General features: G+C 49.0%; 1 protein-coding gene across 1 annotated transcript in view; it reads right to left on the bottom strand.

Moving 5' to 3' along the window:
• Positions 11,103-27,575, bottom strand: part of LOC100517145 (complement C3) — a 30,546-nt gene continuing 14,073 nt past the window's right edge. Inside the window, exons 25-41 of the mRNA XM_005654852.3 lie at positions 27,158-27,233; positions 26,731-26,899; positions 23,223-23,318; positions 22,604-22,757; positions 21,077-21,249; positions 20,738-20,896; positions 19,487-19,546; positions 17,927-18,017; positions 16,040-16,085; positions 14,933-15,020; positions 14,534-14,620; positions 14,221-14,326; positions 13,613-13,702; positions 13,120-13,206; positions 12,945-13,034; positions 12,282-12,417; positions 11,103-11,338 (exon numbers count right to left, since the gene is read on the bottom strand). Coding sequence (XP_005654909.1) covers positions 11,206-11,338; positions 12,282-12,417; positions 12,945-13,034; positions 13,120-13,206; positions 13,613-13,702; positions 14,221-14,326; positions 14,534-14,620; positions 14,933-15,020; positions 16,040-16,085; positions 17,927-18,017; positions 19,487-19,546; positions 20,738-20,896; positions 21,077-21,249; positions 22,604-22,757; positions 23,223-23,318; positions 26,731-26,899; positions 27,158-27,233 — 1,841 coding nt within the window. The 3' untranslated portion in view covers positions 11,103-11,205. The remainder of the gene's footprint in view (positions 11,339-12,281; positions 12,418-12,944; positions 13,035-13,119; positions 13,207-13,612; positions 13,703-14,220; positions 14,327-14,533; positions 14,621-14,932; positions 15,021-16,039; positions 16,086-17,926; positions 18,018-19,486; positions 19,547-20,737; positions 20,897-21,076; positions 21,250-22,603; positions 22,758-23,222; positions 23,319-26,730; positions 26,900-27,157; positions 27,234-27,575) is intronic.

The following is a 27,575-nucleotide window of genomic DNA, read 5'->3' as shown; positions in this document are numbered from 1 at the left end:
AAGAAAGCCATTAATGTATAAGAAGTGTTTTTGTCAGAGCCTTCCCGACATAGGGGTTCAGTAAGTGTTTGTTTTGACTCTTTTACAAGATGCAGGTTCAGTTCCTGCTGTGGCGCAACTGAATAGGCAGCATCTCTTGGGAGCTCTGGGACGCAGGTTTGATCCCAGCCCTGCACAGTGGGTTAAGGACCAGGCCTTGTTGCAGGGGTTTAGGTCGCAACTACAGCTCAGATCTGATCCCTGGCCCAGGAACTCCATATCCACGGGGTGGTCGAAATAAAAAGATGTAGGTTCAAACCAGAGTCCAAGATGTCTCCCTGCCCAAGGCTGAAACTTACTGAAGCCCTTTGTTTGCTCATCTGCAAAATGGGATCACAGCACTCGTGCGTATTGTAGGATTAAGTGAGAGATGAGACCCAGGAGTTACCACTCTGCCCTCCAGGATGCCCCACTCCAGGGGTGCCAATAAACAATAAGCAATCATAATGTTCCATACAGATGTCCAGGGTAGGGGAGGAGAGAACATGTGGGCAGTATTCCAGAAGGAAGTGGTACATGTGACACAGGGTTGGGTGGGGAAAGGAGGAAGAGCTGAACTAGGAGTTCTCAAGCTCTCCAGAGCATCAGGACCTCACCAGGGGCTTGTTAAAAAAGGAAACTTCCCAGTGCTCACCCCAGACTTATGAGAAGTGCCAAGGCAGTGCAAAGACACAGGATTTTTTTTTAAAGCTTTTTAGGGCTGCACTCAAATCATACGAAAGTTCCCTGGCTAGGGGTCAAATCAGAGCCGTAGTTGCCAGCCTACGCCACAGCCACAGCCATGCCAGATCTGAGCCAAGTTTTCAGCCTACACTATAGCTCATGGCAACACCAGATCCTTAACCCACTGATGGAGGCCAGGGATGGAACCCAAGTCCTCATGGATACTAGTTGGATTCATTACCGCTGAGCCAGGACAGGAACTCCAAGACAGGGGATCTTATCTATTTAATAAATGCTGAGTTCCAGACATTGTTCTGGTCCTCAGATCCTTTCCCTTCAGGAGCTGACATTCTAATGGTGGAGAGAGTTATGTGAAGGTTTCCTGATAGTGGCTGTGGACAATGGGGATGGTGACAGTTATGTTGAGAGCATAGAAGGAAATTATTGTTATCATTCTTCTCCCATTTTTTTGTTCTTTGCCTGTGCCTGAAGCATGGAGGGGCTCCCCCAGAGATGGAACCTGCACCACAGCAGCGACCCAAGCCACTGCAGTGACAATGCCAGGTCCTTAATCCACTGAGCTACCAGGGGACTCCTGGTTAAGACATGTCTCTTTTCCCCCCATTTTTTCTTTTTTCTTTCTTTTCTTTCTTTCTCTCTCTCTCTCCTTCCTTCCTTCCTTCCTTCCTTCCTTCCCTCCTTTCTTTCTTTCTTTCTTTCTTTCTTTCTTTCTTTCTTTCTTTCTTTCTTTCTTTCTTTCTTTCTTTCTTTCTTTCTTTTGTCTTTTTGCCTTTTCTAGGGCTGCTCCCATGGCACATGAAGGTTCCCAGGCTAGGAGTCTAATTGGAGCTGTAGCCACTGGTGTACACCACAGCCACAGCAACTCGGGATCCGAGCTGCGTCTGCAACCTACACCACAGCTCATGGCAAGGCCAGGGATCAAACCCGCACAGTCATGGTTCCTAGTTGGATTCGTTAACCATGGAGCCACGACGGGAACTCCTCCCCATTTTTTCAATTAAAATTTTTTTCTTAAAAGTTTTTTTCTTTACAGCTGATTTACAAATTTCTGTCCATTTCTGCTGTACAGCAAAGTGATCCAGTCATTCTTTTTCTCATATTATCTTCCATCATGTTCTATCAGACATCACTGGATATAGTTCCCTGAAGTTCCCAGGCTGGGGGTAGAATCAGAGCTGCAGCTGCCGGCCTACACCACAGCCACAGCAACAGCAACACAGGATCCAAGCCGCATCTGTGATCTATACCACAGTTCACAGCAATACTGGATCCTCAACCCATTGAGTGAGACCAAGGATCGAACCTGTGTCCTTGTGGATGCTAGTTTGGTTTGTTACCCCTGAGCCACAATGGGAGCTCCAAGACATGTCTCCTTTTTGTCTTGCATTATATCTAGAGAAGCAAGATGCATGCCAACATGGCCAAGCACTCAAGGTCTGCAGTGAGACCATCCTGCAATCCTCTACCTACTCATTATTGGCCATTGAGTGACCGATTTAACTTGGCCATGCTTGAGAGGGGCAGGGAGATGGGTCTCTGATGAGAGTGAGAAGTGAGACAGGCTCATTGAAAGATCTCAAATAACCCAACAATGCTAGACGGGACTCAGGTGGCAGCAGACTGTTTTCCAAAGGCAGCCACTATATTGGCTAGCTAGTGCTGCATAAAAAATTATCCCAAAATGTAATGGCTGCAACAACAAACCTTTATTTTCTTGTGGTTCTTGTGGGTCAGGAATCTTGGCACCACTTAACAAAGTGCCTTTGCCTCAAAGTTTCTCACAAGGTGGCCATCATCACTGCCATCATCTCAAGGCTTGACTGATTTGGTTGAATTCGGGGCTACTGTTTTATTATTTATTTTCTGTTTGTCTCTTTTGTTTTTCATTCTTTTTTCTTTCTTTCCTTCATTCTTTTGGATTACTGGCCTACTTTGAAGATACTACAGATCACCACAATAAAGCGAATATCACAGCAAAACCAGTCACATGAATTTTTTGATTTCCCAGTGTACATAAAAGTTATGTTTACACTATAATGTAGTCTTTTAAGTGTGTAAGAGTGTTGCTTTATTTTTTTTTCTTTTTAAGGCCATACCTTCAGCATATGGAAGTCCCCAGGCCAGGGGTCGAATTGGAGCTAGAGCTGCTGGCCTATGCCACAGCCACAGCAATGCCAGATTTGAGTTGCGTCTGTGACCTACACCAGATCTGTTGCCACTGATCAGGGCAAGAGATCGAACCCAAATTCTCATGGATACTAGTTGGGTTTGTTTCTGCTGAGTTACAATGGGAACTCCTGTAACGGTGTTTTTAATGTCTAAAAAACAATGTAAATACCTTAGTTAAAAAATATCAAACAGGGAGTTCTCTTTGTGACCCAGCACTTAACGAACCCAATTAAGACCCATGAGGATGTGTGTTCTATCCCTGGCCTTGGCTCAGTGGGTTAAGCATCTGTGGTGTAGGCCGAAGACATGGCTTGGATCTGGTGTGGCTGTGGCTGTGACTGTGGTGTAGGCTGGCAGTGCTGCTCTGATTAAACCCCTAGTCTGGGAACTTCCATATGCTACAGGTGCGCCCCCCACCCCCAAAAAAAGTCCAGAAGTTCCCACTGTGTCATAGAAGGTTAAGAATCTGGTGTTTCCTCAGCTGTGGTGTAGGTCAAAGTTGCAGCTCAGATTCAGTCCCTACTGGGGACTTCCTTATGCCACAGGTGCAGCCAAAACAAAACAAAACAAAACCCAACTGTAATGGTAACATCAAAGATCACTGATCACCATAATAAATGTAATAATAACGAAAAGTTTGAAATATTGTGAGAATTAACAAAATGTGACACAGAGAACTGAAGTGAGCAAATGCTGTTGGAAAAATGCTGGCAGTAAACGTGCTCAATGCAGGCAAGGTTGCCACAAAACTTCAGTTTGTGAAAAATGCAATATCTGCAAAATGAGACAAAGTGACATGCCATAAATGAGGCATGACTGTATTTGAATAATTTTTAGTATTCCATCTTAATTCAGCTTTTTAGTTTTTCACAGTCTCTCTCTCCTTTTTTAGTAGTGGCTCTAGGGATCACAATATGCATATTAACTTTTCACAATCTACTTAGAATTAATATTTTACCACTTCAAGTGGAGTGTGGAATCACTGTTTAATTTCCTTTCTCCTCCCCTCTGTTGGAATTGTCACATCTACATACATTGATCATCAGAGAGTTTTAATTTTTGCTTTCAACCATCAAATATTTTATTTATTTTTATTTTATTTTATTTTTTGGCCAAGCCTGCAGCATGCAGACGTTCCCAAGCCAGGGAATCAAACCCTCACCATGGCAGTAACTTGAGCTACAGCAGTGACAACACTGGATCCTTAACTCACTAGGCCACCAGGGAACTCCAATCAAACATTTTTTTTTTTCCAATCAAACATTTTATTTATTTATTTATTTTTTGTCTTTTTTGCCATTTCTTGGGCCTCTCCCACTGCATATGGAGGTTCCCAGGCTAGGGGTCATATCGGAGCTGTAGCTGCCGGCCTACACCAGAGCCATAGCAATGCGGGATCCGAGCCGCGTCTGCAACCTACACCACAGCTCACGGCAACGCCTGATCGTTAACCCCTGAGCAAGGGCAGGGATCGAACCCACAACCTCATGGTTCCTAGTCGGATTCGTTAACCACTGCGCCATGACGGGAACTCCACCAAACATTTTAAGAAGGAAAATATTCTTTTTTTTTTTTGAAAATATTCTATTATACTTACAGAGAGATTTACCATTTCTGTTTGTCTTTGTTCCTGAAGTTCCACTCTCCTTGTTATTATTTTCCTTCCTTTTTTTTTTCTTTTTTTTCTTTCTTTTTTTTTTTTTTTTTTTTTTTGTCTTTTTAGGACCACACCCACAGCATGTGGAAGTTCTCAGGCCAGGGGTTGAAACTGAGCTGGAGCCACCAGCCTAAGCCATAGGCATGGCAATGCGGGATCTGAGCCATATCTGTGACTTACACCACAGCTCACGGCAACGCTGGATCCCTTAACCCACTGAGTGAGTCCAGCGGTTGAAACTGCATCTTCATGGATACTAGTTTGGTTCATTACCACTGAGCCACAATAGGAACTCCTATTTTCCTTCTCTTTGAAGAACTTCCTTTAACTTTTTTTTTTTTTTAAAGAAGAGGAAATTTGCTGACAACAAATTTTCTTCCCCCCCCCCTTTTTTTTAGGGCCAAACCCAAGGTACATGGAAGTTCCCAGGCTGGGGGTCAGATCGGAGCTGCAGCTGCTGGCTTACGCCACAGCCATAGCAACTCATGGTCCAAACCACATCTGCAACCTACACCACAGCTCATGGCAACACCAGATCCTTTAACCCACTTCTCGAGGTGAGGGATCAAACCTGAAAACTCATGGATACTAGTCAGGTTCATGAGTCACAAAGGGAACTCCCAACAGCATATTAAATCGATTGAACATTATGGCCAGGTGGGATTTGTCCCAGGATATGTATTGGAAAACACAAATGGACATTTGTATGTCAGTATTCATAGCAGCACTATATAGTAGCCAACAGGCTGAAACAACCCAAGTGTCTATCAACAGATAAATGGATAAACAATATGTTGTATCTCCCACATACAGTGGGATATAATTCAGCTATAAAAGAAGCAAAGAACTGATACATGCTATCATTTTGATGAATCTTAAAAACATGATGCTAAGTGAAAGAAGCCAGGCATCAAATATCAACCTATTGCATGATTCCTTTTTTTTTTTTTTTTTTGATGTATCCAGAACAGGCAAATCCATAGAGACAGAAAGCAGTTTAGTGGTTACCAGTGGATGGGAGGGAGGGGAAAGTGGGGAGTGATTACATAATGGGTGCAGGATGTTTTTCTGGGGTGATGAAAAAGTTTTGAAACTAGAGAGAGGTGGGGATTGCACAATATTGTAAATATACCAGGTGCCACTGGATTGCACATTTTGAAATGGTTAACTTTATGTTCTGTGAATTTCACCTCAATAAAAAATAAAAACCTCCATCTACAGTAGAGTGGAAATGTAAACTGCCAAAGCTATTAGGATCTAACTTAGTAATATACATGAAAATTTACATATATCCACTAGGAGCCAACTGAAAGAGCTCCAGTGGCCAAACTGGAGTGATTTGAGCAATAAAGTAGTATTCGTTTATAACTCGAAGTATAAAATAAATATTTCATGATTCCATGCTGAACTAAATAAATGATTGAATGAATTGTTTTATTTTTAAAATGTTTTCTATTTTATTTTTATTTTAAAACTATTTATAAATATAATAAATATAAATATTATCATTTTTGAATGGCATCACCTGCGGCATGTGGAATTTCCCAGGCTAGGGGTCGAATCAGAACTGCAGCTCTTGGAGTTCCCGTTGTGGCGCAGTGGTTAACGTACCCGACTGGGAACCATGAGGTTGCCGGTTGGATCCCTGCCCTTGCTCAGTGGGTTAATGATCCGGCGTTGCCGTGAACTGTGGTGAGGGTCGCAGACGAGGCTCGGATCCTGCATTGCTGTGGCCCTGGCGTATGCTGGCAGCTACAGCTCCAATTCGACCCCTAGCCTGGGAACCTCCATATGCCGCGGGAGCGGCCCAAGAAATAGCAAAAAGCCTAAAAAAAAAAAAAAAATGCAGCTCTTGGTCTATGCCACAGCCACAGCAACACCAGATCCAAGCTGCATCTGTGACCTTTGCCTCCGCTTGCAGCAAAACAGGATCCTTAACCCACTGAGTGAGGCCAGGGATGGAACTTGCATCCTTGCGGACACTATGTCTGGTTCTTAAGCTGCTACAATGGGAACTCCCTATTTTTGCTTTTTATTTATTTATTTTTGGCTGTGCCCACGGCATGTGGAAGTTCCTGGGCCAGTTCTCAGACCCGAACCCAGCAGTGATAGCACTGGATCCTGAACCACTAGGCTACCAGGGAACTCCCGGTGAATAAATTAATGCCTGGGGGAAGAGGGAAAGATTTATCATGGAGAATTCTAAGTAATTTATGTGGATGCTGTGCCCTGAAAAAAGGGAGGGTAACTCCCCATTCCTTTAGTGGGGACTGTGCAGAGACTTCCTTTCAAAGAGTACATTATGGAAAAGGGAGCAGGGATGGGAATTTTGCAATGGAGAAACCTAATAAACTCCACTTCAGCAGGTTGGTCAAGGGCAACCTCAGTAGAGTCAAAAACCGTATTGATCATATATACACTTGATATGATATGATTAAAATGGCACTTTACTTCTGTAATATTTCTCCCTCAACCCATAACCCCGTAACCCTAATTATGGGAAAACATCAGGTATATCCCAGTAATGGGTCATCCTATTCATGACCAGTACTGCTCACAACTGTCAAAGACATCAAAAAATTAAAGTCTGGAATCCCTGTCGTGGCGCAGTGGTTAACGAATCCGACTAGGAACCATGAGGTTGCGGGTTTGATCCCTGCCCTTGCTCAGTGGCTTAAGGATCTGGCGTTGCTGTGAGCTGTGGTGTAGGTTGCAGACGCAGCTCGGATCCCGAGTTGCTGTGGCTGTAGCACAGGCCGGTGGGTGGCTGTGGCACAGGCCGGTGGCTACAGCTCCGATTCGACCCCTAGCCTGGGAACCTCCATATGCTGTGAGAATGGCTCAAGAAAAGGGAAAAAGACAAAAAAAAAAAAAAAAACCAAACAACCCAAAAAACTAAAGTCTGAGAAACTGTCTTAGCTAAGCGGAGCCTAAAGATACGTGACAACTAAATGTAATAGAGTACCTCTCCCGGCCCTTTTTAAGGCCACACCTGTGGCATATGGAAGTTCCCAGGTTAGGGGTCGAATCAGAGCTGCAGCTGAGGCCTAGGCCACAGCCACAACAACACCAGATCTGAGCTGAGTCTGAGACCTACACCACAGCTCACAACAGCACTGGGTCCTTAATCCACTGAGTGAGGCCAGGGATTGAACCCACATTCTCACGGACACTTTGTGGGATTCTTATCTCCCTGAGCCACAGGGGAGCTCCTGTAATAGGGTGTCCTGGATGAGATCTTGGAAGGGAAAAGGACATTAGGTGTAGACAAAGGAAATTTAAACTGTGGATTTCATGTAATAATAATGTATCAATATTGGTTTATTAATTATAACAAACATACTAATAGAAGATGCTTATAAGAGCTCTGGGAAACTGTGCAGGGGTATAAGAGAAAGTTCTCATATCTGTTTTGTTTTCCAAATTTTTCTGTGAATTGAAAACTAGTCTACAAAATGAAGTCTATTTAAAAAATGTGCCTATTTTTGCCATTGAGGGACATCTTTATATGCTGGTGAGGACCCATATTGTTTGGGTTCAAATTCCAAGCTCTGCCACTTACTATTTGTGGTTGGCAGACTCCACAGTGGCTTGCAGTAATGCCTGCCTATTGGTTGTCAGGCCCTCTGTCATGCTCACCCACACTGTGAATAATGCTTGCTTGTGTGACCAATAGGAAATTGCAGGAATGATGCTATGTGATTTCTGAGGCTAGGTCACAAAAGGCACCATGACTTCCTCCTTGTTTTTTCTCTTGGATCCCTCATTCTGGGGAAGGCCAGCCACCAGATTGTGAGGAGGCACAAGCAACCCTGTGGAGCAGTCCACCTGGTGAGGAACTGAGTCCTCCCACTAACAACCATCACCAACTTGCCAGCATGTGAATAAGCTACCTTAGATATGGCTCCTTCAGCCACAGTCAAGCCTTCAGATGATGGCAGCTTCCAGCTGACATCTTGATTATAACCTGAGAGACTGCAGAACCAAAACTACACAGCTAAGTGGTTCCTGTGGATTCCTAACCCACAGAAACTGTGAATGATAATAAGTATTTATTGCTTTAAGCCTCTAAGCTTTGGGGAAATATGTTTCATAGCAAGGGATAACCAATGCACTAATTCAAGAGTAGGCACACATTTTTCCCCATAAAGGACCAGATAACAAACATTTTAGTCTTTGCAGGCTATATACATTCTTTGTCATACATTCTTCTTCTTTTTTTTTTTAAATCCTTTTTTTTTTTTTTTTTTTTTTTTGCTTTTTAGGGCTGCACCCATGGCATATGGAGGTTCCCAGGCAAGGGGTCGAGTTGGAACTACAGCTGCTGGACTACACCACAGCCACAGCAACACCAGATCCAAGCTGCATCTGCAACGTACACCACAGCTCACGGCAATGCCGGATCCTTAACCCATGGAGCGAGGCCAGGGATCGAACCCACAACCTCATGGTTCCTAGTCGGATTCGTTTCCTCTGCACCATGGCAGGAACACCAAAAATCCTTTTATTTTAAAGTCCTTACATTTTATTTTATTTTATTTTTTATTTATTTATTTTTTTTGGTCTTTTTGCCATTTCTTTGGGCCGCTCCCGCGGCATATGGAGGTTCCCAGGCTAGGGGTCGAATCGGAGCTGTAGCCACCCGCCTACGCCAGAGCCACAGCAACGAGGGATCCGAGCCGCGTCTGCGACCTACACCACAGCTCACGGCAACGCCGGATCCTTAACCCACTGAGCAAGGGCAGGGACCGAACCCGCAACCTCATGGTTCCTAGTCGGATTCGTTAACCACTGCGCCACGACGGGAACTCCTAAAGTCCTTACATTTTAAAATGTAAAAAACATTCTGAGCTTAAGGGCTGGACAAAAACAAGCCATGAGCCTGCCTGACATCTTTCCTTCCCTCCCTCCCCCCCTTCCTTCTTCCCTCCATCACTCTCTTTTTTTCTCTTTTTCTCTTTCTCTCTCCCTTTATCCCTCCCCCTCCCTTCTCTCTCACTGTCCTTCATTTTTTAAATTTATTCAGCCATTCATTCAGCAAAATGAACACCTACTATGTGCCAGGTCCTCAGTGAGCTGCTGCGATTATAACTATGACTAAGTCAGATAGCGTCCCTGCCCTCTTGGGGCTCCCAGCCCAGTAAGGAGACAGAATGCAAAGATGTAAGTAAGAGTCTGGCACATCACATGCGCTGTGACATTTACTCCGAAGGGAACAAACAGATTGCAGGGAGAGATAACCTCAGGGGAAGGATCCAGTTTCCTCTAGCAAGGGTGGCAGAGAAGGCCCCTCTGATTGGAGACTTGAAGGATGAAGAGAAAGCGGTTATGGGAAAAGTGCTTTGGGCAGAAGGAACAGCTTATGCAAAGGCCCAGAGGTGAGAAAGAGCTTGGGGTTTCTCCGGACAATGAAAGATGGCCCATGTGGCTGGAGTGGAGTGAGTGAAGTGGAGAGTGGGCGGGATGTGGGGGTCAAGGAGGTGACAGGGCCACACTGCAGGGCCCTGAGTGCTGCGGTGTCACAGCAGTGGGAGCCTGGGAGGGTTTTGATGGTGGGGGTTGCTTTGGTATGATTTTCATTTTCTTTCTTCTTGTTCTTCTTCTTTTTTTTTTTTTTTTTTAGCTTTGTAGAGCCACACCTGTGGCATATGAAGTTCTCAGGCTATGGATCGAGTCGGAGCTGTAGCTGGCAGCCTACACCACAGCCACAGTTACAGCAACACCAGATCCTAGCTACATCTTTGACCTATACCACAGCTCACACCAACACCAGATCCTTAACCCCCTGACTGAGGCCAGGGATTGAACCCGTGTCCTCACGGATACTAGTTGGGTTTGCTACTGCTGAGCCACGTCGGGAACTCCTGCTGTGGTCTGATTTTCTTCTCTGATTGTCGTATAGATTCTAGCGGCTTTACTCCCTCCCCAAGGCCTCTCGCCTCATTGATAATAAAGCCAGTGAACATTTAGTGAATACTTACTATGTGCTGGGCACTCACAGTGACTCTGAGGACAGTAACGTTAGCGATGAAGAAACCGAAGCACAAGGTAGGGAGTAATTGAGTTAAGGTCACACAAGCCAGGAAGAGGTGGAGGCAGAATTAGAATTCAAGCAGCTGCTGCCCTGCTGTCCTGTGGCCCCACAACCCCAGGCTCCTCTTCAGATTTCCTGCCATCAATTCTGGTTTCTGCCCACCAGCCAACTGAGCCTTTCCACCTCAGAGCTGGTCAATTCCTCTCCTGCTCAAACATCTCCAAGGCTCCCTGTTACCCCTGATAATGATCAAGCCCTTTAGCCTTCCTCTTGCTTCATTCAGAGTCCAAGTAAGGGAAATGTTCAATCCATACAGGTATCTGGAGGAAGGGTGTACCCAGTGGAGGGGACAGTGAGTGCAAAGGCCCTGTGGTAGGAATCAACTTGGGTGTTGGAAGGACACAAAGGAGGCCAGTGTAATTGGAATGGAGTAGGAATGAGAGGGCAGAGGCAGGTTCAAGCAGTGTCAGGGCAGATTCTGGAGGGCCCCTGCTGAATGCTGAAGCAGGAACAAAGGTCTGGAGTTTGGGCAAGATAGCCCATGCTCTTTATTGGGGTTAAGCCCGGTGGCCCCGGGCCTGCTTGGAGACAACTCCCTGAGAATAGCAGAGGCCTCCAGATCTCAGGACTCACAGCCATGGGTACGCATATATTCCGAAAACCCCTCCAGCTGGTCCAGCAATTCCTTCTTGCCCGCTGTCCCTTCCGCCGGCCAGTGCATGAGGAATGTCTCCTTACCCAGGACATGAGTATATCTGTGGGCGAGAGATGGCAAAGGGGGTGAGGACAGCCTGGTGCCTGGAAGGTGTGGAGAGCTTCCTGACTCACCCTTCTGCCCTGCTTGGCAGGCTCCAGGAGCCAACAGCCTGCAGTGTCCACTCCAGAGGGTCATCTTGTGTTCCCCCACCTCCAGCCTGGGTTCCCCCACCTCTAGTCCATACTTCTGGGGATTGCAAAAGGCTCCCCTTCCTCTAACTCTTTCCTGTCCTCTGTTGGAAAACCAAATTTTTTTTCTTTTTTTGTCTCTCTTTTTTTGCCTTTTCTAGGGCCGCTCCCACGGCATATGGAGGTTCCCAGGCTAGGGGTTGAATCGGAGCTGTAGCTGCTGGCCTGCGCCAGAGCCAGCAATGTGGGATCCGAGCCACGTCTGAGACCTACACCACATCTCATGGCAACACCAGATCCTTAACCCACTGAGCAATGCCATGGATCGAACCCGCAACCTCATGGTTCCTAGTCGGATTCACTAACCACTGCGCCGCAGTGGGAATTCCAGAACACCAAATTTACATCTACATTTACAACATCTTATGAATGTTGTTCCCAGGAGTTGTGCAGTGCACAGCCTGCACCTCCATTCAGGGCAGCCTTGAAACCCAAGACTCTTTTTTTTTTTAGGGCTGCACCTGCAGCATATGGAAATTCTCAGGCTAGGGGTTGAATCAGAGATGCAGCTGCCAGCCTATGCTACAGCCACAGCCACACAGAATCCCTAACCCATTGAGTGGGGCTAGGGATCAAACCCTCATCCTCATGGATACTAGACAGGTTCGTTACCACGGAGCCACAATGGGAACTCCCCCAAGACTCCTGTTGACAGGAACAGTAGAAGTTTTGACATCAAAAACTGGGCTGGGGTCGGGAAGGGAACCCAGGTCTGAGTCCTTAGTGTAGCAGAGGACTCCCCTCCCCACGCACTCAGATTTGACTCTCCACAGGTCTGATGTCTGGCCCATGATGAGATATGTCTCATTTTCTTCCAGCCCCAGGGAGTCATGGCAGGTGGTGTGGGAGACGAATTTCTTCATGGTAAGGGATTTGACAGAGTCTGTGCCTGGAGAAGAAACCCAGTGTGTCAGCTTGCACAGCCTGGCCCTTCCCCCATTGGGACCCCCCCACCCCAGCCAGGGTAGGCCCCCACACCATCTCCCTCTTTTTTTTTTTTTTTTTTCTTTTTAGGGCCACACCCATGACATGTAGAAGCTCCCAGGCTGGGGGTGGGAGTTGAATTGGAGCTCCAGCTGCTGGCTTATGCCACTGCCTCAGCCTTAGCAAGCCAGATCCAAGCCTCATCTGTGACCTACACTGCCACAGCATGTGGAAACACTGGATCCTTAACCCACTGAGTGAGGCCAGGGATCAAACCTGCATCCTTATGGATACTAGCTGGGTTCTTAACCTGCTGAGCCACAACAGGAACTCCTTTTTTTTTTTTTTTTTTTTTTTTTTAATCCGCACCTGCAGCATGTAGAAGTTCCTGGGCCAGGGATTGAACCCATACCACAGCAGTCATCTGAGCCACAGCAGTGGCAATGCCAGATCCTTAACCCACTGAGCCACCAGGGAGCTTCTTGGACATACCACTCTTGATGATGGCTTGGAGCTGCATGTTGTAGTAGATGTAGGGGTTGGAGGTGGAGGCTTCCACAGACTCCAGCCTGGCCTTGTACACTAGGGAAGGGGTCCAGAAGGGCTTCAGTGTTGGCATCCAACCCACAGGTGGGCAGCCTCCTGCCCCGAGACTCCCCACACTCACCAAAGTCCACGCCTATCTCACAGGCTGCTACCTGGAGCTCCTCTTGCCTCACATGGTTGCTGTCCTTCTTAGGAGATGGGCACTGTTCTGGAAGGCCAAGACCAGGGGGTGGCTACTTGGGCTGCGGTGGGGGAGGGGCCTTCCAACTGACCCCCATCCCGCCCCTGGTGGCAACGCCTGGGTCTCTGGGTCTGGCCTTTCTGGTCTGTAGGGTGCTTTCTCCACCTCTGCCTCTTGTTTTGGCCGTTTTCCTGTCGGTTTCTCTCATCTGAGTTTTTTTCTGTCTCCCTCCTTATCTGTGGCTCCGATTCACTTGAACTTTGGCTGTGCTTGAGCGTATGTCCTTCTCTGTCTCTGGGTCTCTTTTTCTCGCTTTGTCTCTTGTCTTCCTGTCTGTTTCTCTCTCTCTGCCTAAACTCAGCCCAGGAGGTGATGAAAAGCTCTTGAACCCTTAGCCTGGCAGCCCCTGCCCTCCGTGTCCCCATGAGCTCACCCTCGGCACATCTGCAGACGTCTTTATGGCAGATCTTCCGCAGGGAAGAGTCCTCTGTGGGCAGGTTGTAGAAGGAGCTGCACCTGCGGGCTGCGAGAGGGCGCGCATGTCTGGAATTAGACTCTCTGGGGGCTGGGTACGCGTCTAGCCCCGCCCCCAGAAGGCCACGCCCCATTTTTTGGCAGCTTGAGAAAGATTCTTGACCAGGGATTGAACCAGCAACACAGCAGTCACAGGAGTGATAACGCAGAGTCCTTTACTGCCAGACCGCCGGGGAACTTCAACAGGTCCCTCCCCTTTGAGGACCCTGCCCCCTTTTTGCCCACCCGTACCCATCAGGTCAAGCCCAGTCTCCTCTCAGATCTGCAACATCCCCTTCCAGGTCCCTCCCCACCACCCCCCGGCCCCCTTTACTACCAAGGAAGGCCACGCCCCTCAGGTCCCTTCTGGCACCCTCTTGGCCACCCCCCCTCACTGAGCCAAGGACCCTCTCTGCCGTGCACCATTAATCCTTCCTGGCCCCGCCCCTCAGCCATCCCTTCTGGCTGAGTCCTTCTCAGGCCTCCTACCCTTGGGTGATACCCCCCCACCCCCAGGCCCCTGCTCACAAGGTTCGTAGTAGTCGTAGACCGTGACCTGGGCGGACTGCAGGAACTCCGCCTGCAGCATCCTGTGGATCCGGAAACCCAGCACCGTGTCTTCCTTGTGGGAGAGCTGGGCAGGGCATGTTGTGGGGGGAAGTCCTGCCTAAGCTGATCAGGGCCACTGGACATGGGATACTGACCACATGGCCTTGAGTCCAGAGGAGCTGACATCAGAGGGCAGGGCTCTCCGGCAACACCACCCAGGATGCTGATCCGAGTTCCTCTGCCCACCCAGCTGCCCACAGACCTCTGGTAGAGGATGCTTGGTCTTCCTCACCTTCTCCAGGTAGAGGACCACGGTGCTGTCGCTGGTGGTCGTCTTGGTCTCGTACTGGAAAGCGTACCTCTCCACTTCACTTGTGAGCTGGGGCAGAGGATGAGGATGGTGGCAAGGCAGAGATCTTCCAAGGCACCCAGCCCTGGGAGCTCCAGACAGTGTGAAGTAACTCTCAGGGCTCCCTTGTCCAATCAGCCCCCTTGTGGGGGAAACTGAGGCACAATCAGGGCAAGGATTTGGCTAAGGTCATGCAGGATGTTTCCCAGAAGGGACCGTTCCCACTGACTGGCCATAGGGTGTGGACCATGGGGCATTAAATTAACCTGGGGGCCATGACCCAGGCAGATGCTGCTCTGCACCCACATGGGGAGAGAGGGGCATCCCCGCTCTGGTTGTTACCTGTTTGAGGTCATCTTGGTTGGGGTAGAAGCCGGTGAGCAGGGAGACCTCCATGATGGTCATTGTGGCCTCTCGATAACCCTGGAATCTGGGGATGTCATAGCTCCCAGTCTCTCTTCTCACTGTCCCCCTGCCCCTCCCCAGACACCCCCACTGCCACCACCTCTCGCCTGGACAAGCGCGGTAACCTCCCCCTTTGCCTCCCAACAGCACACAGCTTTAGCAGACAGGGATCTGAAATGTCACCTCCTTGCTTTTCCAAAATGCCTGGGCTCCCCCTTCCACCTCCCCTCCTCCACTCCAGCCTCCATCGGACTGCTCTGAAGAGTCAGTCTCATTCCTGCCGCTGCACCTTGGCATGTGCTGTTCTCTCAGCCTGGAATTAATTCTTTCTCCCTCTTTGCTCTGGCAAATTCTTTCATCTCTCAGCTGATGCATCACCCCCTCCGGGAAGCCTTCTCCAGCCCACACACCAGATCATTCTCTAATTTGTCCTCCTATGGTTCCATGGACCTTTCCTTTACCACATTTAATCACCATTGTCATTTCCCATTGATTCTGGGTGGGTATTTTGTTATCATTTTTCTCCCCTGATAAGCTGTGAGCTCCACCAGGCAGGGAGGCGCTGCCTTGCTCATAGCTGTGTCCCCAGCTCTTAAAGCAGGGCTTGGCACTCAGTAGGTGCTACATACATTTTTTAAAAAAAATCTGGGACAGACTTGGGGAAGGGTATTTGGGAGACAGAGGGATCTGGTTGGGCACCGGAGTGTTAGGAGAGGAAAATGGGAGAGAACCACAGGGCTTAGAGCGTCTGGGGCACAGTGGATGCTCACCATGCAGGAGCCTGCCGTTCTGGGACATGGCAGGATAAGAGGCAGGATTGGGGAGCAGGATGGTGGACAAGCATGGGAGGGCAGGGAATGGGGGCAGCACCGGGGACAGGCAGGAGAGAGTGGGATGAAATGTAGCAATGAGGGCACAGACATGAAGAGGTAAGTTTGGCTGGCTCCCACCCTCCACTCAGTACACAGGGGGAGCTGCTTAGGAATCTGGATATCAGGAAGTGGGTCCTCCCCCCGGCCCAGTGCAAGATCCTGGTGCTCTGACCTTGTTTTCATCCGGAGCTGAAAGGTCTCTTCCCCCTTTTTATTCTCTGCAGAGAGAAGGCAGGAATTTAGAGGCCTGGTAACACAGGGCCTCTGGAGCCAGCTTCCTGGACTCAAATCCTAGCTCTGCTGGGTGACTCCGAGCCTTGGTTTCCTAAGCTGTAAATGGGGATCATCATATTCCCAACCCAGCTGGTTAATTTGTTTTTCCATTATGGTCTATCACAGGATATATATATATATATATATATATATATATATATATATATATATATATATATATAATTGTCCTTTTGTCTTTTTAGGGCCGTACCTGCGGCATATGGAGGTTCCCAGGCAAGGGGTCGAATTGGAGCTACAGCTGCTGGCTTACACCACAGCCACAGCAACACCAGATCCAAGCTGCATCTGCGACCCATACCACAGCTCACGGCAATGCCGGATCCTTAACCCACTGAATAGGGCCAGGGATTGAACCCGCAGCCTCATGGTTCCCAGTTGGATTCGTTTCTGCTGCACCACGACGGAAACTCTCTATTACATGATGTTGAGTTTAGTTTCCTGTGCCCAGCTGGTTCATTTTAAGGAAGTTAATATAAATAAAGCATTTAACACTGCCTGATCAGTGCTTTATACCTGTCAGTTGTTATTACTATCATATGACTATGACTGCTAAGAAATGGGGCCCAAATCAAAGTCTTGATCACTTTTAGTCCCTGAAAGGCTTGGGACTGGTGAGGCTTGTTCCCCCACCCCAACAGTGAGCTCCCAGTCTCTTCCCTCTTGGTACCCCAGACTGGAAACTCAAGGATCCCACCATTTCTGACCATCTCCACGGCCCCTCCCTGGTCCAGCCGCACCATTTCCTGCAGGACCAGTGCAGTCATAGCCTCTTTGGTCTCCCAGTTCCCACCTGTGCCTTCTACAGTTTGTTTCCTCCACAGCGGCCAGAGGGAGCCTGTGCAGACATGTGCTAGGTCATGTCCCTCCTCTGCTCAGAACCCTCTCTGGCTCCCACTTCTCTCCAAGCAAACCCCAAAGTCCTCACCGTGACCCACAAGTCCCTGCATCCTCTGCCCGCCTCACCTCTCTAACTCTTGCTCCTAAATCACTACCACTTGCTCCTCTGTAGCCACACTGGCATCTCCGCTGTTGCTCAAACCAGGTGAGCTCATTGTTGCTTCAGGCCCTTTGCACTTGCTCTTCTGTCTGCCTGGAATGCTCTTCCTTTAGATCCTCCACGGCTTACTCTCTCACGTCTCAGCTCAAATGCCACCTCCTCAGAGAGTGTCCCCTGGACCTCTTCCAAGTCTGTAGTTCCTTTTTCTACTTTATATGGTACTTTTGTCACTTTTCATCACTTGCTACATAAGTACACTACATATTTATACTTGTTAAAAATAGGACTGCACCTGCGGCATATGGAGGTTCCCAGGCTAGGGATCAAATCGGAGTTGCAGCTGCCGGCCTATACCACAGCCACAGCAAAGTGGGATCTGACCTTCTTCTGTGACTGATACCATGGCTCATGGCAACCCCGGATCCTTAACCCCCTGAGTGGGACCATGGATTGAACTCCAGTCCTCATGGATACTAGTCGGGTTCATTACCGCTAAGCCACAATGGGAACTCCAGAAGTATAATATATTGTTACTGTTGCCTTGTTTGTGTCCCTCCCTCTACTAGAATATGGGATCTGGGAGAAGAAGGGATATTTTTTCTTGTTTTTGCCTATATTCTCAGGGCTAAGGAACAGAGCGTGGCACATAGCAAATACTCAAAAAATATTTGTTGAACGGCTAGATAAAGCAATAAATGTGCTTACTGGATAACATCTAAAATCATTTAAAAAAAGAGAAGAGTTGGGTGTCCCTGGGCCCAGGCTCACCTTCTTGGGCTGTGTGAAGAGTCACATTCAGATGGTACAGGTTACAGGTGTCCTTCCAGAACTCTGGGGACCTGTAGTACATGGTCAGGATCTGTCGGGGCAGGGGAAGCATCAGAGCCTATCCACAGCTACTCCTCTCCTCCTTGCTTCAGTTCTTACCTGCCCAGCTCTCTGCCCCATGGGGAGTTCACAACAAAGTCTTCCTCCCTCAATCCAGGGGTCCAGTGGCCAGAACAGCCCATAGAATCTAGGCCTGCTCGGTGTAATAGAACTTGCTGCAGTAACGGCAGTAGACTCTACCTGCTCTGTCCGCATGGCAGCCACCAGGCCATGTGGCTGTCTTTGTTTTTTTTTTTTTTTTTTCTTTTCAGGACCACACCCACAGCACATGTAAGTTCCCAGGCTGAGCTGTATTGGAGCTGCAGCTGCCGGCCTACACCACAGCCACAGCAATGTGGAATCTGAGCTGTGTCTGCAACCTACACCACAGCTCACAGCAACCAGATTCTTTATTTTTTTGTCTTTTCTAGAGCTGCACCTGCCCAACTCTCTGCCCGGCATATGGAAGTTCCCAGGCTATGGGTTGAATTGGAGCTGTAGCCATCGGCCTATGCCAGAGCCACAGCAATGCAGGATCCAAGCCGCGTCTGAGACCTACACCACATCTCATGGCAACGCTGGATCCTTAACCCACTGAGCAAGGCCAGGGATCAAACCTGCAACCTCATGGTTCCTAGTTGGATTCATTAACCACTGAGCCATGACGGGAACTCCAGCAACCAGATTCTTAACCCACTGAACAGGGCCAGGGATGGAACCCGCATTCTCATGGATACTAGTCAGGTTCGTTACCACTGAGTCACATTGGGAACTCCCCCCATGTGGGTGCTGAGCCCTTGAAATGTAGCTAGTGTGCAACTGAGGAGCTGAATTTTTAATTTTATGTAATTGAAAATTAACTGAAGCTTAAGCTAGAGTGTGATTGCCTGAGGTCACACAACAAAGGCAGGAATTCAACTGTGGCTCCATTGCCTAAAATGTGGTAGCAGGCTACCTTGAATTTGGTGACTAAGAGGGCTGTCTTTCTCAGCCACAGGGCTAGGGCCAGATGATGTGATGGAACCCCCAGATGTTGGGGGAAGGGTGGAGTTATTCTCTGGGCCTTGAGCGGTGCCTGGAGGGAAGCTCTTCCTTTGCAGGGATCAAGGAAAGAGACACGCTTTCAGGGACTCGGCATAGGAGGGGCAGGGGTGTCCAAAGATCTTTGGCCTCTACCTTGCCTGACTCTTGATTTACTGCAAGTAAAAACCCTTCTGAACATTTATTTCCCCACCTGTCAAATGCAGCCAATATTTTTTTACCAGCTTCTGTGGTGTGGGGAGTGGGTGGGTGTTAAGGTGTCCTTAGCTTGATTCCTAGCAAAGGGTTGTGTCTTAAAATGTGGCTGAGATTATTGATGAGTCCAGGCTTCTCTTGGAGTCTAGATTTGCCTTTATTTCTACCAGCTAGGGGAGCCCTGGGCTCTAGGTAAGAAACACAAGGGCCGGACACCAGGCCTACCGAGATGGTGCCTCTTCCACTGCCGCTGGCTTTGATCTCTAGGTCATCCTGGGCCGAGAACTGAAAAGAAGGGAGAGGAGGACTTGTGGGCAGAGAAAGAAGCAAAGCGTGCCTCAAATGCAGTGGGGATGGAGAGGAATGCACTGAGATGTGGGCCTCAGTTATCTCCCTACCTTGGAGTCTAGTGACCCTCCCATCTCTCTCCATGCAGATGGTTTTACTTTTTCTACAAGATAGAGTATTTGTGGTGTTTCCACGGCCACAGATCAACTACAACTGCTGACTCAGGCTCTGTCCTAACATAACCTGTCTGCACTGTCTTCTTTGTAGTGTCTCTGTGCATGGAGCCCCCAGGAGGCTCTTCTCCCTGTCATCTTTGCATCTATCTATTCTTGTTTCCCTTGTACATTCTTTTTCCCTCATCAGCCAGAGGAAAATTTAACAGATTCACCTTCAATCACATCACCTCCCTCGAATCCCATTGCTATTCTTCAAACACGCTTGCTGCAGGGCCTTTGCACTTGCTGTTTCTTCTGCCCAGGTAGCCACGAGGATCATGTCTTCCTTTCCTTAAGGTCTTTGCTCAAATGTTACCTTCTTGGTGAGACCTTCCTTACCCAGCCTACCTAAAAACGACAACTCCCTGGTGTCCCCACCCCCCTGCTTTGTCCTTTCTGGTATTACTTGCCATCATCTAACACACTACATATTCCATGTATTCACATCTCTTTACTGTCTGTCCCCACTAAAATATAAAATTCTACAGGGACAGGGATTTCTTCTGTCTTGTTCATGGCCATCTTCCCAGAACCTAGAACAGGGTCTGGCCCCAGTAAGTACTCAATAAAGAAAGTTGAACAGTTGAAGGTAAATACCATCTCCTCCCTGGAGGAAAGTCGTGGAGATCACCTTACTCCCCATACCTGGGTTATCTTCCCCTTTACACCCTTATTTCTTTCTCCTGTGTTCAAAAAGCTTAAAATAGACCATAGAATATATTTATTGTCTTTCTTTATAGACTGTAAATTCCTCCAGTGCAGGAATTTACAGTCTAGAAAGTGCACCCAGGAGGATGCTTGGCACACAGTAGGTGTCAAAAAGTGTTTGTGGAATAAATGAATCAATACATTGACAGTATAGCCAATGTTGTTAGAATTATATTGGTGAGGGATATTGTCAGGGACATGACTCTTGGCCTCATCTCCAGTGCCACCTCTGTGTGGACTTCCTGTCTGTACCTCAGTCCCATACCTTTGCTGATCGCAACTGGTAGGCGTTATTCTCATCGATGGACCATTGCACATTCAAGGCTCTCTTGGGGGCTTTGATCTGGACGTGGAGATTCTGGATACCATCAAAGGGGACAGCCTCACTGTAGCGGGTGAGGGCCTCAATGGCCACGACCGTGGTCTGGATGTTGGGGTGAGGGGCTCAGATCAGCACCACAGACAGCGCACTGGGATACAGCTGGGCGCCAGCACCACAGACAGCCCCTTTCGTTGGGGCCGGTAGCATCAGCACCTTGGCTAGTGATCCAACCCCCCCACCCCATCCCTCCTCCCCTGCCTCAGTTTCTGAAGCTCAGGTCACCTGGGTGGACTGGAAGCCTCCTCCCAGCTCCCGCATCTCCAGGAGCCACTTGGCGATGGCAAACGTCTCATTGAGCCGACCCAGCTCCAGCTTCTGCATCAGTGCGTAGGCAGTGGCCTCAATGCTGTATAAGGAGTTCTTGTTCAGGTCGTCCACTGGCCAATAGGTTTTGTCTAGAAGATAGATGCCTACCTTGTCATGCAGATCAAGACCCATCTACCTCAACCTGACCTCTTGTCATGTCACATGGTCCAATTTTTCTCATCTATTTTATTGAGCACCTACTTTATATGAAACCCTTTGCTGAGGGGACACAGGGATACTGCATTTTCAGAACCACTCTAGGAGACAGGGGTCCTATGTAGAGATTGGAAGACTGAGGTTCAAAGGAGTGCCTCCAGCATCCCTCCAAGTCTCAGCACAAGTGAGTTTTTGACCTCACCTCTCTTGACCTGGAGAATAGAGGTTGGAAAAAGAACGCTCAGAGTTGGCATAGGGCAGGCCAAGGGAGGCCTCTCTCAGCTACCTGTGTTTTATGACCTTCTTTCTATCTTCGAAAATGCCAAGCATTTTCCCGCGTCAGGGCATTTCCACACGCCATTACCTTAGCTTGGAATGTCCTTGGCCTTTCACATAAGTGAGCCTTCTCATCTTTATTCTAGCTGAGGGGCCCCTTTTCACAGAGGGGCTTCCCAGCTCTTCAATCTATATTTCTTTCCCCTCACCATCCCTCTCACCCAACTCGTATGTTACTATCTCAGCACTTGTCTCAATTTGTAATTTTCTTCTTCTTTTTTGGCTTTTTTAGGGCTGCACCCATGGCATATGGAAGCTCCCAGGCTAGAGGTCACATTGGAGCTAAAGCTGCCAGCCTACACCAGAGCCACAGCAATTTAGGACCTGTGCCGTGTCTGTAACCTACACCACAGCTGACAGCAATGCTGGATCCCTGACCCACTGAGCAAGGCCAGGGATCGAACCTGCATCCTCATGGATATTACTCAGATTCATTTCTGCTGTGCCACAACAGGAACTCCTCAATTTATAATCTTCTATTGACCTGTTTGTCTTCAGCCTGCCTCCCTCAGGGACTGTAGGATTTTTGAGGGCAGGGATCACATCAATTTTGTTCACTTTGGTTCTCATGGTCTGAGCTCAAGGGTTGGCACACCATAGGTGCTCAGTAAATGATTAATCATGAGTTCCTGGTGTGGTTCAGTGGAAGCAAACCTCACTAGTACACATAAGGATGCAGGTTTGATCCCTGGCCCTGCTCAGTGGGTTAAGGATGTGGCATTGCCGTGAGCTGTGGTGTAAGATGCAGACTCGGCTTGGATCCCAAGTTGCTGTGGCTGTGACCTGCAGCTGTAGTTCCAATTCGACCCCTGGCCTGGGAACCTCCATATGCTGCAGGCGCACCCTTCCAAATGATCAATCATACATTGTTGCATTTGAGATCATGCCATCCCCCTTTCTCTGCGTGACTGTGTTGAGCAAAGAGTTGGTTAAGAAGTGATCCACACCCACCCAGACTGGCAAATCTGTCCAGGCGGTCATTGGCTCGGGGGCTTCTGGAGAGGGCCAGAGCGTAGGAGACTATGGCTATGGCAAAAGTTGTCTGAATCTGGAAGAGTTTTTCCTCCAGGAAGCCAGTGGCTTTCTTCATTCTGGCTTCCAAATTCTAGAAAGTCAAGAAAGGGAGGTTACAGAAAAGAAACAAACTCACAGACATGGAGAACAGACTTGTGGTTGCCAAGGGGAGGGAGAGGGAGTGGGATGGACTGGGAGTTTGGGATTAGTAGATGCAAACTATTGCATTTGGAGTGGGTAAGCAATGAGATCCTGCTGTACAGCACAAGGAAACATATCTATGGACTTATGATGCAACATGATGGAGGATAAGATGAAAAAAAAGAACGTGTGTATATATGTGTAACTGGGTCACTTTGCTGTGCAGCAGAAATTGACAGAACATTGTAACTCAAATACAACAAAATTAAAAAAAAAAATAAAGGGATGTAGTCCGAGGACAGGGGTCTGGGAGTGAGGAGAGACGAATGCTCCGAGAAGGACAGGGGGCAGGGAAGCTCCCTCTGTGCAGAGGGTATGGCACCTTGCAGCATCTGCCTTCCTCTTTGGGTCTTACCGGTATCTCCTGGTGGCACAACTCCTTCCCTTCATTCAGGGCAATCAGGACAAGAGCTGTGAGGGACACGTCTGCCTCGGAGCCTTGGTAGCCACCCTGTGGATGCAGAACCACCCCCGTGATTCCCTTACCATCTCGGAGACACTGTTACCAATCTCTCCTACCTGACCTTGAAAACCTCCCAGGTTCTCAGCTCTGGACTGGATGATGCTGAAAGCAGGATGGGGAGAGAGGTAGAGGAGGAGGAGCTTTCTTTTCAAAAATTTAAAAATTAAAAAAAAATATATATATTTATTTATTTTGCTTTTTAGGGCCGCACCAGGGGCATATGGAGGTTCCCAGGCTAGGGGTCCAATCGGAGCTACAGCTGCCAGCCTACACGACAGCCATAGCAGCTCAGGATCCAAGCCATGTCTGCAACCTACACCACAGCTCATGGCAACGCCGGATCTTTAATCCATTGAGCGAGGCCAGGGATCGAACCCGCAACCTCATGGTTCCTAGTCAGATTAATTTCCGCCGTGCCATGGTGGGAACTCCAGGAGAAGCCTTCTTGAGTGGGGTCTGCCTCACTAAAATAAACTAACAGCCATGGAGGGTGCTGTGTTAAGCTTGCTTTGCCAGCTCAGAACGTTCTTGCAGCAGCTCCATTCCCCGGATGAAGAAACTGAGGGCCTGAGAAACCATGTGTCCCCAGTGCTAGTAAATGACTCGCTTAAGGTTCAAACGCCTCTTTAGTCTCCCAAGTTCCACCCTTAACCCCTGTACCAGATTGAATAATGTGTCCCCAACATTCACATCCACGCAGAACCTCAGAATGTGGTCATATGAGGAAAGAGGGTCTTTGCAGATGCAAGGAGCTGAGTGAAGAAGAGGTTATTATTCTGGATTAGGTTGGGCCCTATATCCAAGGACTGGTGTCCAAATAATAAGGCCACGTGAAGACACTTGGAAGGTAGAAAGGCATGTGAATGTGGAAGCAGAGATTGGAGTGATGTCGCTACAAGCCAAGGACTGCCAGGAGCCACTGAACTAGAAGAGATGAAGCAGGATTCCCATCCTACCCCCACTGCCCACCCGCCCCTAGAGCCTTCAGAAGGAGCATGGCCCTGCCAAAACCTGGTTCTTGAACTTTTAGTTCTCCAGGACTGTGACAAGATAAATACCTTTCTGTTGTTTTAAGCCACCCAGTTGGTGGTACTGTGTGATAGCAGCCCCAGTAAGCTAATACATGCCCCACAGTCTCTCCTTCCTGCAATGGCCAAGGAAGCCTGGGAACTTTTTTTTGTTTGTTTAAGACCACACCTGCAGCATATGGAAATTCCCAGATGAGGGACTGAATTGGAGGGGAAGCTGCGGTCTACACCAGTCACAGCAACACCAGATCTGAGCCACTTCCGTGACCTACACTGCAGCTTGCAACAACATTGGACGGATCCTCACCCACTGAGCAAGGCCAGGGATCAAACCCTTATCCTCACAGAGACCATGTTGGGTTCTCAACCTGCTGAGCCACAATGGGAACTCCCAGTCTATGAACTCTTAAATCATTTTGCCTGGAGCTCTCTTTCCTATTCTTCCCCCACCAATTCCTTTTTCAAGCTGCCGCTCTACTGTCACTTCTACCTGCAGGCTCTGACACCCCCAGGGCTGGGCATGGCCCCTATTAAATACTCTCTCCTGTTTTTCTCTCCTATGGGACTTAGCACAATTTTGACTTAAGCCATCAGTAGTTATAATTATTTGGTGAACCTCTGTCTCCCCCAACCCAGGCTTGTCACTTATTGACTGCTGTGTCTCCCCTCCGCCTGGCACAAGGCCTGGCACACAGCAGTTGCTGGATAAATGTCTGTGGAATTAATGAATAAATCACATCCCTAATATTACGGATGCACAGGGCAGGCTGTTTTTTCTTAGAGGAGGTGGCGTCTGAGCTAAACCTAAAGAGAAAACGTGGAGTTCCCTGGTGGCCAGTGCTTAAGGATATGGCTTTGTCACTGCTGTGGGGCAGTGGGATAGTTCAATCCCTGGCCCAGAAACATCTGCATGCCTTGAGGTCAGCCAAAAAAATACATCAATAAAGGGGAGTTCCCACTGTGGCTCAGGAGTTAGAGAACCCAAATAGCATCCATGAGGACGCAGATTTGATCCCGGGCATTGTTCAGTGGGTTAAGGATCTGGCATTGCTGTGAGCTGTGGTGTAGGTCGCAGATGTGGCTTGGATCCCGCATTGCTGTGGCTGTGGTGTAGGCTGGCCTCCATAGCTCCGATTGGACCCCTAGCCTGGGAACCTCCATGTGCTGCAGGTGCAGCCCTAAAAAGACAAAAAGACCAAAAAAAAAAAAAAATCAATAAAGGGAAAACATAATTCGGCCAGGTAAGGGAGTAAAAAGAGGGATGAGGTGTGGGCCTTTGTGAGATGAGCAGCATAAGCAAAGACACGGAGGGGAGCTGGAAGGACCCAGGAGGAGGGAGTAGTGAGGAGTGGGGCTCAGGAGGAGATACAGAAGAGAGAAGTCTAGTAGAGAGATACTGTTGCGACCGTGAGCCACAGAAGTGTCTGAGCAGGGGAGAGACCTTCCAGGCTGTTTGAAAGTTCTTTCTGGAGGCTGGTGTGGAGGAAGACTTGGTAGAGACTAGTGTGTTGGCTTGGGAACAGGGGTAACAGGGAGAATTAGGACCCAGAGAGAGGAGGGCCACGATGGGTGACTGCTTGAGGTGGGGGTGAGGGGATACAGGTCCCTGATGTGCTCAGCCTCCCAGATTCTTTTCTTTTCTTCTTCTTCTTCTTCTTTATTTTTCGTCTTTTTGCCTTTTCTTGGGCCGCTCCCATGGCGTATGGAGGTTCCCAGGCTAGGGGTCGAATTGGAGCTGTAGCCGCCAGCCTATGCCACAGCCACAGCAATGCAGGATTGGAGCTGAATCTGTGACCTACACCACAGGTCACGGCAACGCCGGATCCTTGAGCCACTGAGCAAGGCCAGGGATTGAACCCGCAACCTCATGATTCCTAGTCAGATTCGTTAACCACTGAGCCACGCCGGGATCTCCCTTCTTTTTTTTGGCTTCTTAGGGCTGCACCTGCGGCATATGGAAGTTCCCAGGCTAGGGGTTGAATCGGAGCTGCAGCTGCCAGTCTACACCACAGCCACAGCAATGCTGGATCCAAGCTGCCTCTGTGACCCACACTACCACACCGCAGCTCAGGGCAAGGCCAGATCCTTAACCCACTGAGCGAGGCCAGGGATGGAACCCGCATCCTCACGGATACTAGTTGGGTTCATTGCCCCTGACTGAGCCACGATGGGAACTCCTCAGCCTTCCCCCACTGTGATGGAGGGCAGGGCGGTCCAGAGCAGGGAGGTGTGATGCTGGGTGCCGGCCTCGGCTCTTTCCTGTTCTCATTCGACTTTGGACACAGCAGGGGACTGATATTCCCCTCTTGGTGCGCAGAGCCATGGGATTTTTTTGAACGGTTCAGGCAGGGTGAGGAGGAAGCAGTAGGTACCTGCATGGATGCCATGACCACAGGGCCTTCCTCTGAGAAGCTCCCATCCCTCTCCTGCCTCTGGTTGATGATCCATTTGGCGAGGCCACAGAGAGATGGCAGGTCGAGCACACTGAAGCTCATGATGGGGTAGGCCAGGGCAAAGACCCGGAACACGTAACTCGTGAGCCTATTGGGAGGGAGGTGGCTTGGGTGATGACTACCAATGGCAGCCACAGGGGTTCTAGGTTGGGGTCCTCTACACTCTGGGGTCACTGTGGGGGAGTCTTCAGCAGAGACCATGGCAGCTTGGAGCAATGCTGGCCTGCAGGCTGCCTGCCCCAAGACCCCAAAGTCTGGATGCTCCTGGAGTCATCAACGTCTGGGATGACCCCCCAGGCTTCCTCCAGAGTGGTGGTGACAAGACCACCAGGGCCCTCATCCTTACCAGGTGCTTCCTGGGTTCCCCTTGCTGGTGTGGTAGGTGCCATCTGCACTCCGGTGGGTCAGCATCCGGCTGTAACCTGGGAAAACAGGAGGAGGGAATTCATGGAGAGAGTGGGCATCTGGATGTGGCTGTGAAGAGGGGTCAGTGACTAGGCAGAATCTGGGGGCCAGGGTGTGGGTGGGGCTTGGAAGTACATCACATCGAGATGGGTCCAGGTACACTGAGGAGGGGCCAGCAGGGCCCAGGTATAAATGGAAGTCATGGCCATGGGTGACAGGGGAGCTGGGGTACTGTTGTCTCTGGGAGTAAAATGGGAAACCTCATTGTTGGGGTACACAGGGGGACTGGAATTACTGCTGGGAGGGATCATGAAACCCAGGAAAGGGGGGTATCCTGAGGGGCCACAACCTGGGTATTT

This window comes from Sus scrofa, chromosome 2, assembly GCF_000003025.6.
Source record: "Sus scrofa isolate TJ Tabasco breed Duroc chromosome 2, Sscrofa11.1, whole genome shotgun sequence".
NCBI lineage: Eukaryota > Metazoa > Chordata > Mammalia > Artiodactyla > Suidae > Sus > Sus scrofa.
This window is presented reverse-complemented; position numbering and strand designations above follow the sequence as displayed.